General features: G+C 42.7%; 1 protein-coding gene across 3 annotated transcripts in view; it reads left to right on the top strand.

Moving 5' to 3' along the window:
• Window positions 1-4,895: 4,895 nt before the first annotated feature.
• Window positions 4,896-16,561, top strand: part of KITLG (KIT ligand) — an 88,577-nt gene continuing 76,911 nt past the window's right edge. For 2 of the 3 annotated variants that reach the window (XM_027107152.1, XM_027107154.1), the window contains exon 1: window positions 4,896-5,108. In XM_027107152.1, the coding sequence (XP_026962953.1) occupies window positions 5,094-5,108 (15 nt within the window). In that variant the 5' untranslated portion in view covers window positions 4,896-5,093. The remainder of the gene's footprint in view (window positions 5,109-16,561) is intronic. The other variant, XM_027107151.1, reaches the window with a different exon arrangement.

Below are 16,561 nucleotides of genomic sequence, written 5' to 3'. Positions count from 1 at the left end.
ATCTTTCCAATTGACTTTAGCAGGAAAATACCTCAGTGGATTCTGATTAGACCACCTCAGGTGATATACCCATACCTCACCAATCAGGGGATTGGCCAGACCTGGATCCTAAACCAACCCCTACAGTGAGGGGGGAAGGGGAGGCAAAGCCTTGTGAATGACAATCCCTTCTGAGAGACATGGGATCATCTTGTGTGATTTCTACAAAAGAAAGTGGGATGCTAGTAGCAGAGGAAGAAGAATAGGAGAGTTGTAGAGCAGATAAAAAATCCTAACCGTTGTCCACATGCCTGGATTAGATCATGCCTTTCCACTTACCAACCGAGGGATCTTGAATAAATTACTTAACCTTATTGGTCCTTAGTTTCCTTATTTATCAAACAGAAAAATTATCTCCCTTACATGATTGTTGTGAGAAATTGTTGACGTCGTACAAGCTCTGGGCCTTATCCGATTCCTGCCTCCTGCCTGGCATCAGTAAACTAATTGGAAAAGTATTTAAGAGATTCACTGTGTTCTGCTTACTGTACTAAACACTGAAGATAAACTAATGAGTGAGGACAGTCATAGTCAGTGACTTTAATCAAATAATCACACAAACAAATGTTTCATAAATGCTACGAAAGAGGGAATTCATACTTGAGTTTATAATAAGAGGGGAGTTGATCAAATCAGAGGTTAGGGAAAACCTGCCTGAGGAAGAGAATATAGGGAATATTGAGTTGAGATCTAAAGAATAAGAAAATATCTACTGGGTAAAGAGGAGATTTGAGCAAAGTGGTCTCTGCAGAAGCAGAAGGAAGAGTATAACCAAAGGCTCTGAAATGGGAGGGAACTCTGAGGAACAGAAAAGGTTTCTTGCCTCTGGAGCAGGGAGCACAGCACAAATTGACTTTGGAGAGGCAGGGAGGGGGCCAGACCTGGGAAGCCTTAAATTCTTTGCTTTTCTTTATTCCAAGAGCAATGAATGGCAAGCCACCAGAGTTCTCAGCACAGGAAGTTTTGTGACCAAAGAGTGATGTGTCTAACAGAGGGCAGCCAGAATGGGTGAACAAACGAGATGTTTCATACGCACAAGACTTACTAGATTTCCTTACTAAATTAAACCTATCTCTTAACATAAACAACAACAAATGTTAAAGCTCAAAAGAGAAAAATCTTTCCAATAATTAGATTAATCAAAAACAGCATGGTGGACCAACTAGCACTGAAAGTATGCAAGTAAAGACTAGATAATCATGGATAGACTTTCTTCCCAATGTATCAAATGTTGAACTCCCTGCACCCTATAACAGGAGCTACTTTTCTACGAGAAAAAATTCCTGATGCTTCCTATCCATTTGGGGCATAGCCCTACCTCTTGTTCACTTTTAAGTAGCTCCTGGTTTTCTTCTGCTAAGGGACTAGAGGCTGGCCTTTGTCTCCTCTCAAAGGCCTACACCGAAGGAAGATCTTTGTCTTTCTGACCCACTTCTGACCTCCTGAAGAGCTTGCCCACAGTCTGTGATTTGCATGCTACCTCTTCTAACCTCTTTGGTATCTGCTTTCATATTCTCTTCATTTTGATTTCAAGTATCATGATTATACAGCATAACTGTAGTGCATCAGTATGAAGGAAACAACAGATACAGTTATGGATGAGAAAGTCAGTGATGATATTAGTGTAGCTAGAAAGCCATTGAGCTGTGGAGGTGGGAGGAGGAGAAAGAACTGAGAGGGAGAAGAAGGGAAGGAGGGAGGAAGGGAAGCGAAGAGAGCGAGTCACTCTAGGAGGTTAGTATATGGAGTCCTGAGATGAATTATCCAGTTGATTGAAAAGAAATTGGGTTGAATTTCTGCTAGGTCTACTCCCCGGTTTCTTTAAACCTGTTCTAACCTATTAGGCTATTCCTTCTTATTGGTTTCATAAAATTAGTACAGTTAGATTGATGTTTGCCAAGCTTCAGTAATTCTACCAATGTCATGATTTTTGTCGTTATACACCTTCCTTTACTACCAGTTATATTTATTTAATGTTATACATTAAACTGCTTTTAAATTGACCCTTCAAATTTCTTTTTTTCTAAGCAATAATCAACTTGGAATCATCTGTTTGATATATGTGGGTTATACATGTATATATTATATACATTTTAAAAATACACATTTTAATTTATACTCATTTGGTAAGATAAAGATGTTCATCAGTGCAGCACCTACAGTCACCTGGGGAGGCTTTGCAGTTATGCATGCCACACTGCTAAACCCCTGATTGGTGGCAAGGTCATAGAGCCTGCAACAGAGTCTGAAATAGAATCAACCTTTCTCAAACCCGTTTCCCTTTCCATTAGACCATAATGATACATTTCAGGAGTGTAACTCCTTTGTGCATAATATATATGCAACTCTTTGGAAGATTCTGGCAGACCAAAATTACTCCTAAAGGCTGGCTGTGTTAAGATTGGGATTGGCAGAGAGGAGTCATTAGTTAAATGATTTTCCTATACCGTCGCATTTGCTTCTGTTTACAGACTTCTTTTCACTTCTGCTTAAAATGGTTTGTAGCACTGTTTCGATTGAAAGTAAAAGTAATTATTTAATACTCTGAACTTTTGGTTTTTTCAAACATTTATTTTCGTAACCATGGAGCGGGAGGTAGTCTCCTAGTCAGAGCTCTGTAGCCACTTGGAGTGAAGCACTTGATGAAGGATGCATAGTGACATAACAAGCCCACATTTCCACTCCATGTTCTCCCTGAATTTGTTTGCTATTGAGTGTGGTGGAGAGAATAATGCACCCCTGCCACGCCCAAAGATGTCAGTGTCCTAATCCCCAGAACCTGTCAATAGGCTATCCTTAATAGCAGAGGGGAATTAAGATTGCAGATGGCATTAATGATGCTAATCAGCTGATTTAGGGAGTATAGCCTGGATTATCCAGGTGGGCCCAAGGTAATCACAAGGCCCTTAGAAGTGGAAGGAGGCAGAAGGGAAGGGCAGAGTGGGTGATGTGAGGACTCAATTCACCACAACTGACTTTGAAGAGGAATGATCCAAAAAATCTGGATAGCTTCTAGAAGCCTGGAAAGGCAAGAAAAGGAACTCTCTAGAGCTTCTATAGGGAACACGGCCCTGCCAACACTTAGCCCAGGGAGATCCATTTTGGACTCCTCACCTCCAAACCGTTAAGATAATGAATTTGTGTTGTTTAAAGCAATTAAGTTTTGGTTATTTGTTACAGCAGTGATAGAAAATTAACACAGTGAGCTTCAAATTTTACCTAGTTTCTTGTTTCTCATGGTTATAGGTTTGGCATATTCATTTTGAAAAAAGGCACACTGAACTAATTAAGGCAAATTTGGAATCCTACTCTCTTATTAAAATACCTAATTCCTAAATTTACACATTATTCTTATTTCATAGACTATTGATGTTAATGTCTAGTAAATATTTTCTTTTAAAAATTAATAAAATGCTTTTTAGTGTTCTCCAGTTATAAGAACAAATATAAAAGGGTTTTGGGGCCCGCCTGCGGCAATTAAGACACAGCACAGACTAAAAAAAAAGCGGGGGGTGGCAGGGGCGGGGTTTGGAGAGTTAATATTTGTTTTAAGTATTTTTTAAAAGCTCTATAGGGGACTTCCCTGGTGGCACAGTGGCTAAGAATCCGCCTGCCAATGCAGGGGACACGGGTTTGATCTCTGGTCCGGGAAGATCTCACATGGCTCGCTGAGCCTGCGCTCTAGAGCCCCCGAGGCACAACTATTGAAGCCCTGCAGGCCTAGAGCCCATGCTGCGCAACAAGAGAAGCCACCTCAATGTGAAGCCCGAGCACCGCAACCAAGAGTAGCCCCCCGATCGGGCAACTAGAGAAAGCCCACACGCAGCAGCAAAGACTCAACGAAGCCCCAAACAAAGAAACAAACAAAAAGCTGTATAGCCAGGGCTCTGGATTCAAATTAAGTTCTGTCATTTCCTAGCTGTGGTTTGGGAAAATTGACCTAAGACTGTTTCATCAGCTATAAACTGGGAATAAAAATGACAGGGCCTATACAATAGATTTATGGAAAAGATTTGATGAGATAATCTCTGTAAAGTACTTAGTACGGCGCCTGGTATGTAATTAAGTGCATCATATAATGGTTTTATCTACTATTATTGTTGTTGCATTATCTTTACGACTCCAAAACCTTCTCCAGCAAAAAAGTACAGTTTTCAAAACTCTGGCTGGGTTGGTGATCTCCACGTTTAATAACCTATCGCTTCTCTTTCAATCTTAATTTCTAAAGAAGCAGCAGTAAACCATTCTGGAAACAGCATCTCCCTTAGCAGTATTCAATCCTGAGTCAACTGTTATTTCAATGATTAAATATTCATTCACTAAAGTAATTGTTTAAAAACAACAAGGGTAAGACAATGGCCTAACTATATAGATCCTAATTAAGCTTTAAAAACATTTCCATAAAGCAGGACGGGGCGAATTGTTTGCTAGGCCCCCAGTGACCTCTCCCACACCGCCTCTACAGAAAAGAGGGAGCTCCGGGCCCTCGCCAGCGCGCGAGGTATTTCTTCCGTCCCCCGGCGGTGCCAGGTGAGCCCCGGCGGATCTTAAGAGGCCGAGCAGGGACTCTCGACTACCCGCGTGCAGCGCGAGCGGCGGCTGCATGGTGTCCAGCTTCACCCTCGGCGCCCCCGCGCCCTGGTGGCCTCCCGGCCGTGCGCACACGGGCCCCCCGGCGTGGGGACGCGCTTGGCTTGATTTGTCCAACTCTGGTGTATTCGCGGGGCTCCGGCCGCCCTCCCGGGTCTCCCCCCCGTGGCCCAGCCCAGCCTTGCTTCCCCGGAGCTCCGGAAGGGAAGGAGGCGTGTCCGGAGTAGGCGGGAGGGAGCTGTATAAAAGTGCTAGCGGCTCCCCTACCCGGGCTTCACTCGCCGCCTCTCGCCGGGACCGGGAGCGCTCCGCGAAGCACGAGCAGTGGAGAGGGCGCTGCGCTCGGGCTACCCAATGCGTGGACTATCTGCAGCCGCTGCTCATGCAATATGCTGGAGCTCCAGAACAGCTAAACGGAGTTGCCACACCGCTGCCTGGGCTGGATCACAGCGCTGCCTTTCCTTATGAAGAAGACACAAGTGAGTAGGGCGCGTCCGGGAGCTCGCTGGCTCTCCAATAAAATCGCGCCTGGAGGCCGGCGCGTCCCGGCCCCAAGTGCCAGGGCGTTCGGGGCTGTGCCTGCCGGAAGAGCCTGGAGGGCGCTGGGGAGGCGGGTGTGGCGTGCGAGCCCCAGCCGCCCGGCCCGGGTGAGCCTGGGAGAGGAGGAGTGGGAGTGATGAGAGGGAGCCCGTGTCAAGTTTGGAGCTGTAGCCCTTAAGTTGGGAGCTGTCAGTCGGGAGCCGCAGTTCCTGTAAGATGGAAGGATCTGTCCTTTGGCCGGAGAGTTTAAGTGATTACTGAAAGGCATGTCTTTGCACCGCAGACATTTTCCCGTGGATTTCGGGGACATTACAACAGTTCCCCACGCGCCACGCTCGCTCGCGCACCCAGATTTTTGTGCAGCCCCTGGGTGGGTACCTGGCTCGTGCGGACGCGGGTGCAGCCGCTGGAACTTAGCCAACCCAGAGTTCCTTAGTGGCCGCGTTCCGCTGGGCGGAGAACCTCCCCGGCCAGCCCCGGGAAACTTGACTCCCGCGGCGTCTGCCAGGTTTGCGGCTCTAGGCAAGAGAGCTCTAAAGGGGGTAATACCTCCACATTGCACCCACTTTCTTCCATTACAGAAGAGAAAAAGTTGTTTGTGTGTGTGTTAATGGGCACCTCTGATGGTAGTTATTGAGGTAATTCCCAGTGCTGCAAAATTGTGCATTATACAGAAGCACAGTGGTAAAGCACCGTCCAGGGGTACAATTAGTTTAGTTTGTTTGTTTTCTTGCAGCAGATATCTGGATTTAGAAAGGGCCGCCACCGTACTCCCATGCACAGTTCTTTTTGCCACTGCAGGTCTTACCTCCACTTACTTCTCCCCTTAGGAATTTTTCTGTTATCTGCCGCGGGTTGGGTAAGGCTGCCCTTTCACCCCCCAGAGGTGCTGTCGGAGATAGCAGTTCCTGAAGTGTGTCGAAGGGGTGGAATTGGTGGGGGAAAGGTTGGTACAGATCTTCAGTTTAGAATGTGCTGAAAATGCTTTATTTAATGACATACTTAGTGTCATTTTAAATAGGTGTCTAGACCTGGGAAGGGTACATATTCAGAGGGGAGTAGGAAGACTCGAGCCCATTGCACCCGTGTGGAAAAGGGCAGGAGGGAGGGACGTGGCCTGGAAGAAATTTTTGTGTAGTCTCTAGGGCAGCTGCCCAAGACCGAGGAGAGGAGCGGAGCGCAAGTTCCTATCCTGCAAGCAGGTTAGTTTATAGGCAAAGCACCTGGGATCACCACAGTGGGCTGTTGAAATGCAAATGTTAAAGACTGGCAACAGAAGAGAAGTTTTAATCTAATTACTTGATTCGTACATGCTTTCTGCTTTGTGGAATAATAAGCATGGGCGGACGGGGAACCAATTCTTTGTTATAGTAGCATCTGCTCACGTGAATGGTAGTGGTGAGATGTGGGTGGAGAAACCGCTACCTTCTAGTTCAGGAAAAGAGCCTAAACCTTCCTATTTAAACAAGATCACTGGAGACAGATCAGGTTAATGACCAACAATCCAAAGGGGGGCGATGTACTATCAAGCCACTTTGAGAGTCAGTAGGATTGATGATCCTTGCACCCTTGCTTTGCAAAACAAAAGTGAGCTCTGTAATCTCCTTTCTCACTTTGATTAAATGGCTATGTAAATTGGATTACATGGGATAATTCCATTGAAAACTAGAAAGAGGTCAAACTAGCCTGAAACTCCTTGGTGTTAGTGACTCAGTACTGCTGACCAGAGACACTGCAGGCAGCTAAATATTTTAGAAATGTGACCTGCTCAGGCCGAGTAAAAGTGCAAGCCCTTTGGGGGAACTTGCTGCTGTTAAAGGACTGAAGGCAAAGGAGGGCAGTGCCCTTGGTGAATGAAGGCATTCATTGCCTGGGATCTAATGACCTTCAAGGTTTCCTTTAAAGATACGTCTAGCAATTCCATATTCTTGCCACAGAAAAAGGGGACCCTGGAAATAGCATGAAATCAATGAAATAATCAGTGGAAATGGGGGAGGGTGCTTAGATCCTCATTCATATTGTTAAATTTTCTAATCCAAAAGTTACAAAGAAATTTCCTGTGCACCTCTGTATGGATGGAGAGTAGCATAAGGAAATCTGACATTAAGTCGTAAGTTTGTTCTACTGAATCTAATGTTATATTTGCCAGGGAGGAATATCTATTAACATTCAATAGTTTAAATAATCATTTGTAAAGATGGCATCAATTCCAGAGTTCTGTTATAAAACAAACAGTTGTGTACCCTTCCATTACCCAAGATATAAAATGAGAATTTAATGATAATTTTAAAAATACACTTGAATTGTGCATCTCTCCAAGAATCACAGGGACACCAGGCATTCTGGACTTTCAGTCAAGCTAAATAAATGTGGAAATGCACCAACAACCACTTGAGGTTTGATAAATGATTCTTTAATTTATTTAGCACGTGTGATGAACTTTTAGCATATGGGAAATAATTACATGGGCAGTAGTCGTGAGGAGCAATTTTAACAATAAGTTTAGTCACAAGTCTACAGAAATGAAAGCATTTTGTGTTTTTCAGATTTCTGAATGTATTTTATCCATATTGTGTGGTTTTACGTTTTCTGAAGGGAATTGTGTCTCTGGCTTAGAAAGAACATCTATTTCAATGTATAATCATTTTTTCAATGTAATACTCTGATAAACTGGTATATTAAATAACAATTGGACATTAATTTGCAAGACCAGTTAGAAAAGTGCTGGGCTTCCCTGGTGGCGCAGTGGTTGAGAGTCCTTCTGCCGCTGCAGGGGACACGGGTTTGTGCCCCGGTCCGGGAAGATCCCACATGCCGCGGAGCGGCTGGGCCCGTGAGCCATGGCCGCTGAGCCTGCGCGTCCGGAGCCTGTGCTCCGCAACAGGAGAGGCCGTAACAGTGAGAAGCCCGCGTACAGCAAAAAAATAAATAAATAAATAAAAGTGCTATCAGTTTAACAGGGCTGGTGCCATGTTTATTGATGTTGTACTTACATTTTAGTTTTGAGATGGTCTGGTCTGTGAGAGTTTTCACGACTGCTGTCAGTTTTAGAAATATGAAGATAGGAAAAATTCATCTGGCGAATGGTGTAGAAAAGGCCATTTTAGGCACACATTAGTTCTCAGAAGAAGCAAATAGAATGTTTATTAGCTTTTGTTTTTCCAGAGAAAATATCCCTCTTTTGTCTGTATGAAGTTTGTCATCTGGGTGATGATGCAAGTTTACAGAAAAATTTAACATTTATGAAAAGAGCATTTTTAAATTTTGTCCTTAAAATCACTCCATTTGGAATGTGTGCTTTGAACAATCCTAATTTTTGTAGCTTTTAATTGATAGATTCTGCCAAGACTTTAAAACTCAAGTGCTAAGTCGATTACATGCAACATAAAACAAGGAAAACAACCATATGGAAGTCTGAAGGCCCGGCCCAAGCCAAACCAATTAAAATCGCCAAATTTTATTTATATCTAACTGCTGATTTGGAGATCGCAAGTTATGAATCACATTTATGCTATAATGATAGGGTTATTGAAATCTTTCCATCACCATCAATAACATTAAAAAAAAATTCTCCCCAAATAGCTAGTCTGAAACTGGAGGTTTCTTGCATGGTCCGGCGAGCCCCACTGAGTGTGCCCTTCCCCAACCATGTCTAGGGAACACCTGAGATATAGTGGAGAGATCTTAGGTTCTAGCTTTTCAAGACTTTGATTCTAATTCCTGTCTTACCACTGGTAAGACAAATGACTTTAGGCACATGGTTTAACTTCTTGGGATTTCTATTTTGCAATCTGTACAATGATTATAAAATAGTTATAAAGATCTGTAAGGATTAAATGAGATTTTATATATGTCTGTATCCCAGCACAGTGGCTTACTGTAGTTACAGTCTGAATTTATTATCCCCGAGAAGAGAATTGCCTGCCGACTAACTTAAAAGCCAGAAAAAAACTAGCTTTTGCAGGTAAATGTTGCTTAACCATCAAAGCACAGAGACCAAATTTTCATAAATCTGGATCTCTGCATTCAGCCTTATAAACTGATACCTGTTTGTACTATCAAATCAGGAATGTATGAAAAGAAAGGTTATCTGTGGCAGGAGAGATGATAAATGCTTTAAAGTTTTTCTTCTTTTTTTTTTTTTTTTAGATGTTGGGGGTAGGATTTTATTAATTTATTTATTTTTGGCTGTGTTGGGTCCTCGTCTCTGTGCAAGGGCTTTCTCTAGTTGTGGCAAGCGGGGGCCACTCCTCATCGCGGAGCACGGGCCTCTCACTATGGCGGCTCCCTTGCTGCGGAGCACAGGCTCCAGACGCGCAGGCTCAGTAGCTGTGGCTCACGGGCCTAGCTGCTCCACGGCATGTGAGATCCTCCCAGACCAGGGCTTGAACCCGTGTCCCCTGCATTAGCAGGCAGACTCCCAACCACTGCGCCACCAGGGAAGCCCTAAAGTTTTTCTTAAAAAGTGAAAATAAGAGTTAAAATTGAAAATAGGAATCGAAAATGGGAATATAATCACCATCTCTGATTCACTTTCATATTTCCATACTTTTGCTTTCTGTGCCTCTTGTCTGATTCTGAGGGTTTATTTTATTTCATTTTAGACTAAAGAGACTGGGTCAGTTTCCTGTCCTTGGTGTTCGTGAACTTGCTCTTCAGAGTGAGGACCAGCATTCGTGTCTGCAGTGTGTCTTTATTGTCTTTATCAGGCAACATGTAGTGACATTTTAATTTTTTTCATTATGCAAGTTTGGGAGATTTTTTTTTTCTTTTCTCAGTTTCCTTAATGTTCCCTTTCGTAAATTAGGGTAAGGCATTTGGATATAAATCTGTCAGGAGTGATCTTTTATCTTTGTTTTCTAGTACATGAATCATGAGCACCTGCAGGAGACTCTCTTTGGTGTTAGCCACCTGTGTAGTCAGAACAATTTATAAAACAAATTGAAGGAACACCAGGATGCTTTTATAATATATGCTGTTTTCAGGGTTATTTTATTTAGACTTTGTCTCATAGAAACCATTGACTATAGACTCTGATTTATAGATGCAGTGAGATGTTTTTGCCTTTTCACTTAATTATGGGCATGATAAAAACTGTTTACAGGGGCTGGGAGTTGGAGAGAATTGTCATTATCCCATCTCTACCTATTTCCTTCTGTCCAGAAAAATGGAGGTGATAGGGGGTGATTTTCTTATAATTAGGCCTCATAGATCTTTTTCTAAAATTGCAGTGTGTGTCATCTAAAGGAAGACTGTCTGTTACGTAACTCTCTTTGTCTTTTGACTACATTTTACTATTTTTTTCTAGGCTGCCACATTGACTTGGTTATTAGGGGATGGAGTTCATCTATTAGCGCAGATACTATGTTGTATGACTTCGGGAAGACATTTGAATCTCTCTGGACCTCAGTTTCCTCCACTGTAAAATGAGAGAGTAGGACTAGGTGATTTCTAAGTGCCTTCCAGTTCTAGAATTCTCTATGTCTAAGGTAGTAGTAAAATAGATGTTTGAACCAGATGGCATTTTATCTTCCTTTGGTTCCGAGATTCATGTAGTCATTGCTTTGGTGTGAATAGAAATTTTAACCCTTTTTTTATGATGATAAAGCAGCCAATGGGGAGAAATGAAGGAGATTTCAACTTAGACTATTCTACTTTTAGCCTTTTCACCTGCTACTTGATATTCCTCTATAACAAGAATGGTATTTGCACTTGCTATCTGGGCAATATCCATAGTTGAAAGGGATCTTTACTTTCTCTCTCCCAATCTTTAAATCCTCTAAGTGAAGAAGAATCATAAGGCAAAGTCAGACAGCCAGAGGACGTCATCTTACATAACTAATGAATGTCTGCCTCCCCGTATTTGCTCATTGTTTCTACCCCTGCGGTCTCCAATATCTGTGTGCGTGGAGAAGAAATGGAGAGAATTTGATCCTGTAGTGGAAAGAACTTCCGTGCAGGGAATCAGAGGTACGGACCCTGCACTTGGTTCTGGCTCCAGGGCCGGTCACTGGATCTTCATAGTCTTGGGCAAGTCACTGAGCCTCAGTAATATTGTGCCCTAGAGTTAATCCTGGGAAGAAGAGTGAAGGGAAGAGGTCTGCAGCTGGAGACACAGAGGCTGAAAAAGGAGGGAGCAGCCCTTCTGCCTCTGGGAAAGACAGTTTCTGTGGATGGCACGTTGCCGAGTCTCAGTCTCTCCTTGCCCTGACTTTTTGCAGGTCTGGACCCCCTCCTCCAGGCAAGAGACCACGGATTCCGCAGAAAATAGAGCTGTGACAATGATGATAATGCTCTAAGCACCAGCAAAATCTAGTGAACTTCCTGCTAAAACCATGTTCAGAATTGAGGCAATGATCCAGACACTTAAAAAAAAGTAGCAGTAGCTATCTTTCATTTATCTGGATGAAGGAATTCAGCACTTGACTTTGCAGGTGTAGCTGTTGCCTTGGGGCTTGGAGGGCTGCTGATTAGAATGTAGTCTCTAAGGGGGCAGTTAGGGTACCTTTTCTGTGTTCCTGGTGCACAGACAGCAGCTCAAAAATCTGACAGTGGCCTTGCAAAGAATGCCTTTGCTCTCTAGGGTGACCAAGCAAAAGGGTGCACAAGACGAGAGGGCGAGAGCAAAGCCATCGTCAGTGCTCACTGGAAAAAGTAAGCCCCAGCCTCCTTCACCTTTGCAGAAAGGGCATCCCCACTGTATAATGTACCCTGACTGCATACTGTGCCCCCACTGGAGACCAGGGAGGACAGAGCACAGCCTGAAGGGGGCCGTTGTTTGTCTTGCATACACATACTCTGTTGCCCTTTCAGGAGCGGAAGTTCATCTTTTGTTTAAAAGCCCTGTGGGTGCTTAGCACTTTTGCCTCTTTTTCCTCTTGACTTGAAATCTCTGAAGCCAAGGACCTTTCCATTTAAGTGCCTTTACTAAAGTCCAGGGCTGAATCACATCTTGTAATTGGCCTGTTTCTTCTAAATACCAGTGTTTGAGTGGTCGTAAACCAGGTTGCCTCTAAAAATTACAGCTTAATAGTGGTTGTCTATTGTGAGGAACCCCGTTGTGCTGAGTTTTCCACTGTTTACTTGGGGTCCCTTTCGCAAAGCCTTCCTAGACAGCTACCTTGTGAAAAAACAGATTCCTTGATTTCCAAGAAGAGTGTTGCAAAGAAAGTAGGTTGTGTTTATAAAGGCCTTGCACCCTTCCTGGTATGCGTTGTCCGTATGGATGGCTGTTAAAATTTACATTCACTGCCGAACTTTAGATGGGAGGAGGGAGGCAGGGTAGAGGTGCTTCGTATAAAAGGGTTTCTAATGTGATCTAGAAAACCCAAGGATTGCAAAACAAACCCCGGCAGTCACACATCGTTATTTATGGTTCTGTGTTAAACCTACAGTTTAACACTTCTGAAATAGTCAACACGTTAGGGATTTCCATTTTTTTTTTTTTTTTTTTTTTTTTTTGCGGTACGCGGGCCTCTCACTGCTGTGGCCTCTCCCGTTGCAGAGCACAGGCTCCGGACGCGCAGGCCCAGCCGCTCCGCGGCATGTGGGATCCTCCCAGACCTGGGCACGAACCTGCGGCCCCTGCATCGGCAGGCGGACTCGCAACCGCTGCGCCACCAGGGAAGCCCAGGGATTTCCATTTTTGATGACCGACTAAAACCTCTGTTATTACTTTAGTTTGGATCTCTGGCGATTTTAGAAAGCTGCTATCTTCAGCCAGCCCTACCCAGAGATCTCTGATGTGTTCTGTTAGGTGGAGAACTAACACAGGTCATTCTACTGTTTGTTAGAAAGATAAATTATCACAGTAAAAGGAGCTGGGCTGGTGCTTTCTGCTTCCAGGTGGTGCAAAGGGGTTGCTAAAATGCAGGGATAATAAAGTAGTTAGAAAACGTTCATGAAGAATCAAAAGGACGATATTAGTATAATGTTTTTAGTGCTGGATGAAATTAATTCTGTGTAGAAAAGCATCAAACGACAAAATAGGGTTTATATAATCCTTCCATTGTTACGCAACAAATTGTAACAGTTTTGTTTTCTCTAATTCTTAACCCCTGCCCAGGAAAATACTTTAAAAGTTTAGGACACATTTGTTTATAATGTACTATGGCCATAATGGTACTCTACCTCTTAACAGTACTAGAAAATAGTGGACTATAAAAAATAGTTCCCCGTTTGAAATTTGGATCTTTCTTAGTCTTAAACAATTTCATAGACTTTTATCGATTTGACCATTTATTGTTTGCATTTCTGTATAAATGTCACACATAAATGATTCAGCTTGAAGGAATGAAATTTACTACAGTCTGTGTCAAGCATTTGACATTTAAATGTGTATCCATTTTAAATACTTTCATGATTGTTTTGTAAAATCAAATCACCCTGATAATAAGCTCATGCCAAAATGGCATTTAGTAGAAAACAGTTCCAAGATGAATTCAAAGAACTTTTCTTCTGGGAGGTAGGTACTGTTTTCTTTAAACCCCAATTCACAGATGAGGAAAAGGTCTTTAACGTGCCAACTCGAAGTGTTTTATGGTCATGATTAACACCCAAAGAGATTTAGCTGCCACTGCCACAGTGTATTAGTGCGGCCTATTCAGAACCTCAAAGATACACGTTCTGCTTATAGGAACATTAAATCAAACACAAACACAATTCAGATATTAAAAACAGTTGCCTGTAATAGTTGGCAACAAAAATTTTGTGATTCCAGTTACCTAGCAGAGTGGCTCATATTAGAGGTTCAGTGAACACAGATGGAATGTTGTTGAATAAATAAATGCCTGATTTCAGGTTGTTAAGTGCCAACAACCTTTTTTAGAAGCCTTTTTCTTTTTTTTTTTAACAGAAGGCAAATTTTAACTACTGTCCTGGCTCTGTTATACACAGATGTGTCTGGTTGATGATTAGAAAGGCTACTTTGTTCCCCATTTACAGTATTAATTTTCAGTGAATGTGCACTATTATTTACTAAGTGAAACTGGTGGGCATGTGAGAATACAGAAAACACTGGACTGAATCAAATGTAGTAGTGGTTCGGCCTCTTACTAGCAGTGTGCCCTTCAGTAAGTGTTTCTCTCTGAACTTTTCCTTCCCAATCTTTAAAATGGGTGCAGAAATAACTTATCTATTGGTAGTACTGATGTCGTGATTAAGTGAGACAGGCTGTGTAAGGGCACAGGTACTTGCTCTTAGTAAATAATCAGTTCCTTCTCTGCAGGAGGAGGGAATCATGGAAGCTTTCAGCAAATCCACATGCTGTAAGACATAAATTCATTGTTCACAGTTCCTGCCTTTGGCTATAGGGCTTGCATGAATAAATGAATTAAAATAATAGAGCTTAATACCTTAACTGCCTTATTTATACACAATCTACCTTCTTTAACACTCGCAAGCACTCTTAGCAAATTAAACAAAATTTTCCTCCAATTTTACCCCCTTTATCTTTCTCCCCTTTCTACGAAAGGCAACAATTATACAAAATAGGCCAAAAGACAAGCTGCTTAAGAAGAGAAAGGATAGGGGACTTCCCTGGCAGTCCAGTGGCTAAGACTCTGCACTTCCAATGCATGGGGCATGGTTTTGATCCCTGGTCCGGGAACTAAGATCCCACATGCCACGGGGCACGGCCAAAAAAAAAGAGAAAGAATGAATAAGACTAGTTAATATGTTAATATCCGTTGATTACTCACTATAGATGAGGCACCAGGCCACAAACTGCACAGGAATATCTCATTTGATTCTAGCCCCCCAAAAAAAAATGTTATGAAAGAGATATCATTGATCTCATTTTTTTTTAACAAGGAAACTAAAGTTCAGAGAGATTAAGAACACTTAACCAAGATTAAAAGGGAAAAAAATTGCAAGTAAGTGGAAAAGCTTGGATTTGGAGCCAAGTCTGCTTAATTCTTTTTTTTTTTCCGGGTCTCTCACTGTCGTGGCCTCTCCCGTTGCGGAGCACAGGCTCTGGACGCGCAGGCTCAGCGGCCATGGCTCATGGGCCCAGCCGCTCCGCGGCACGTGGGATCCTCCCGGACCGGGGCACGAAACCGTGTCCCCTGCATCGGCAGGCGGACTCTCAACCACTGCGCCACCAGGGAAGCCCAAGCCTATTTAATTCTAAAAACTAGATTCCATTGAACCACGTCAATGGAATGGACCCATATTTAAATATACATATACATACGATCTGTAAGACTCAAGCCTTTTTTTAAAAAAAAATTTGCGGGTGAAGATGATGGTTTTTTAATCTTATAAGGGGAAGGTTGAGAGCAAGCGAAGCAGGGTTCCCGGGAGAGCGAGGGGTTGCTTCTGATGCAGCTTGTCAGGACCACGCAGGAGGGTAAATGGCTGTGAAGAGCAGCAGCACCTCCAGGGTTTGGTCCCCAGCCTCTCCCACCTCAGTCTCCTTAGCCATCGAATGCCTGCGTCAGCTGACCTGTTGTGTGCGAGGTCCTTATAAACTGGAAAAATGCCATTTTAATTTATGGAATTAAGAATTACTGCCGAAACCTTGGTGTCTTTCAAATAAAATGGTACTTTTCTTGGCAGAGGGGAGGTTTTTAAATATTTGAAAATTGTGTTGCAAAATAACTTCTTGGGGGATAAAAGATGCTCCGGGGATTACTTTAATCAGTTTGCTCTATTTTCATGCTGTTTCCAAACACAATTTTAGGTGGCGGTGATCATTTTTAGAAAACCACTTAATAATGTCTTTATGCTTATGTCTGTTTGTTAAAGCTACCAGCCATTAAAGTTGTGACCTTTGCTTTGTAATTCCTTGTCAGTCCAACCGCATGAATAGTAAAAATTCATTTTCTGCATTGATGTTAGATTTTTTGAAACAATTGACTGTTGGAGCACCCTTAGGGGCAGCATCGCTATGTAATTTATCAGTTTAGTGGAAATGAAGTTGTTTAAAAGGTTGCTAAAAGGTCCTGGAATCATTTGAACGCAGGTGAAGGAAACAACAGAGGTGTGATGAACCAAATAGACTGCAGTTAGATGACCCACTTTGGTTGGCTAATCCTCTGAGCCTCGGTTTCCCTATCTGCCAAAGAGAGAGGGCAGGAGTACATTTCTCAAAGGTGGTTGTGAAGATTAAATGAAAGAATCCACAAAAAGCCCTTAGTCCAGTGCCGGGCACCTAGGAAATCCTAAATAAATATTCACTCTGATCTTCAGCATTAAACAAATGGTAAGCTTATCAACAGTGGTGACTCCTTTCTTAAGAAAGTGACTTTAATTACAAAGTCTCCATTGTCAGAATGAAAGGGAAAGTTCAAGCAATTTATCCAAATACCTCAGGCTTGGAATTCACTTTAGCCCTGAATAATTGTTTTCATTCTCTACTTTAACCAAAAACTGAAAAAGAGCTAAATGTGTA

This window comes from Aethalodelphis obliquidens, unplaced genomic scaffold (genome assembly GCF_003676395.1).
Source record: "Aethalodelphis obliquidens isolate GAN/ISIS:26980383/991018 unplaced genomic scaffold, ASM367639v1 scaffold8, whole genome shotgun sequence".
Classification (NCBI taxonomy): Eukaryota; Metazoa; Chordata; class Mammalia; order Artiodactyla; family Delphinidae; genus Aethalodelphis; species Aethalodelphis obliquidens.
The sequence above is the reverse complement of the archived record's forward strand: the minus strand, read 5'-3'. Positions and strand labels throughout refer to the sequence as shown.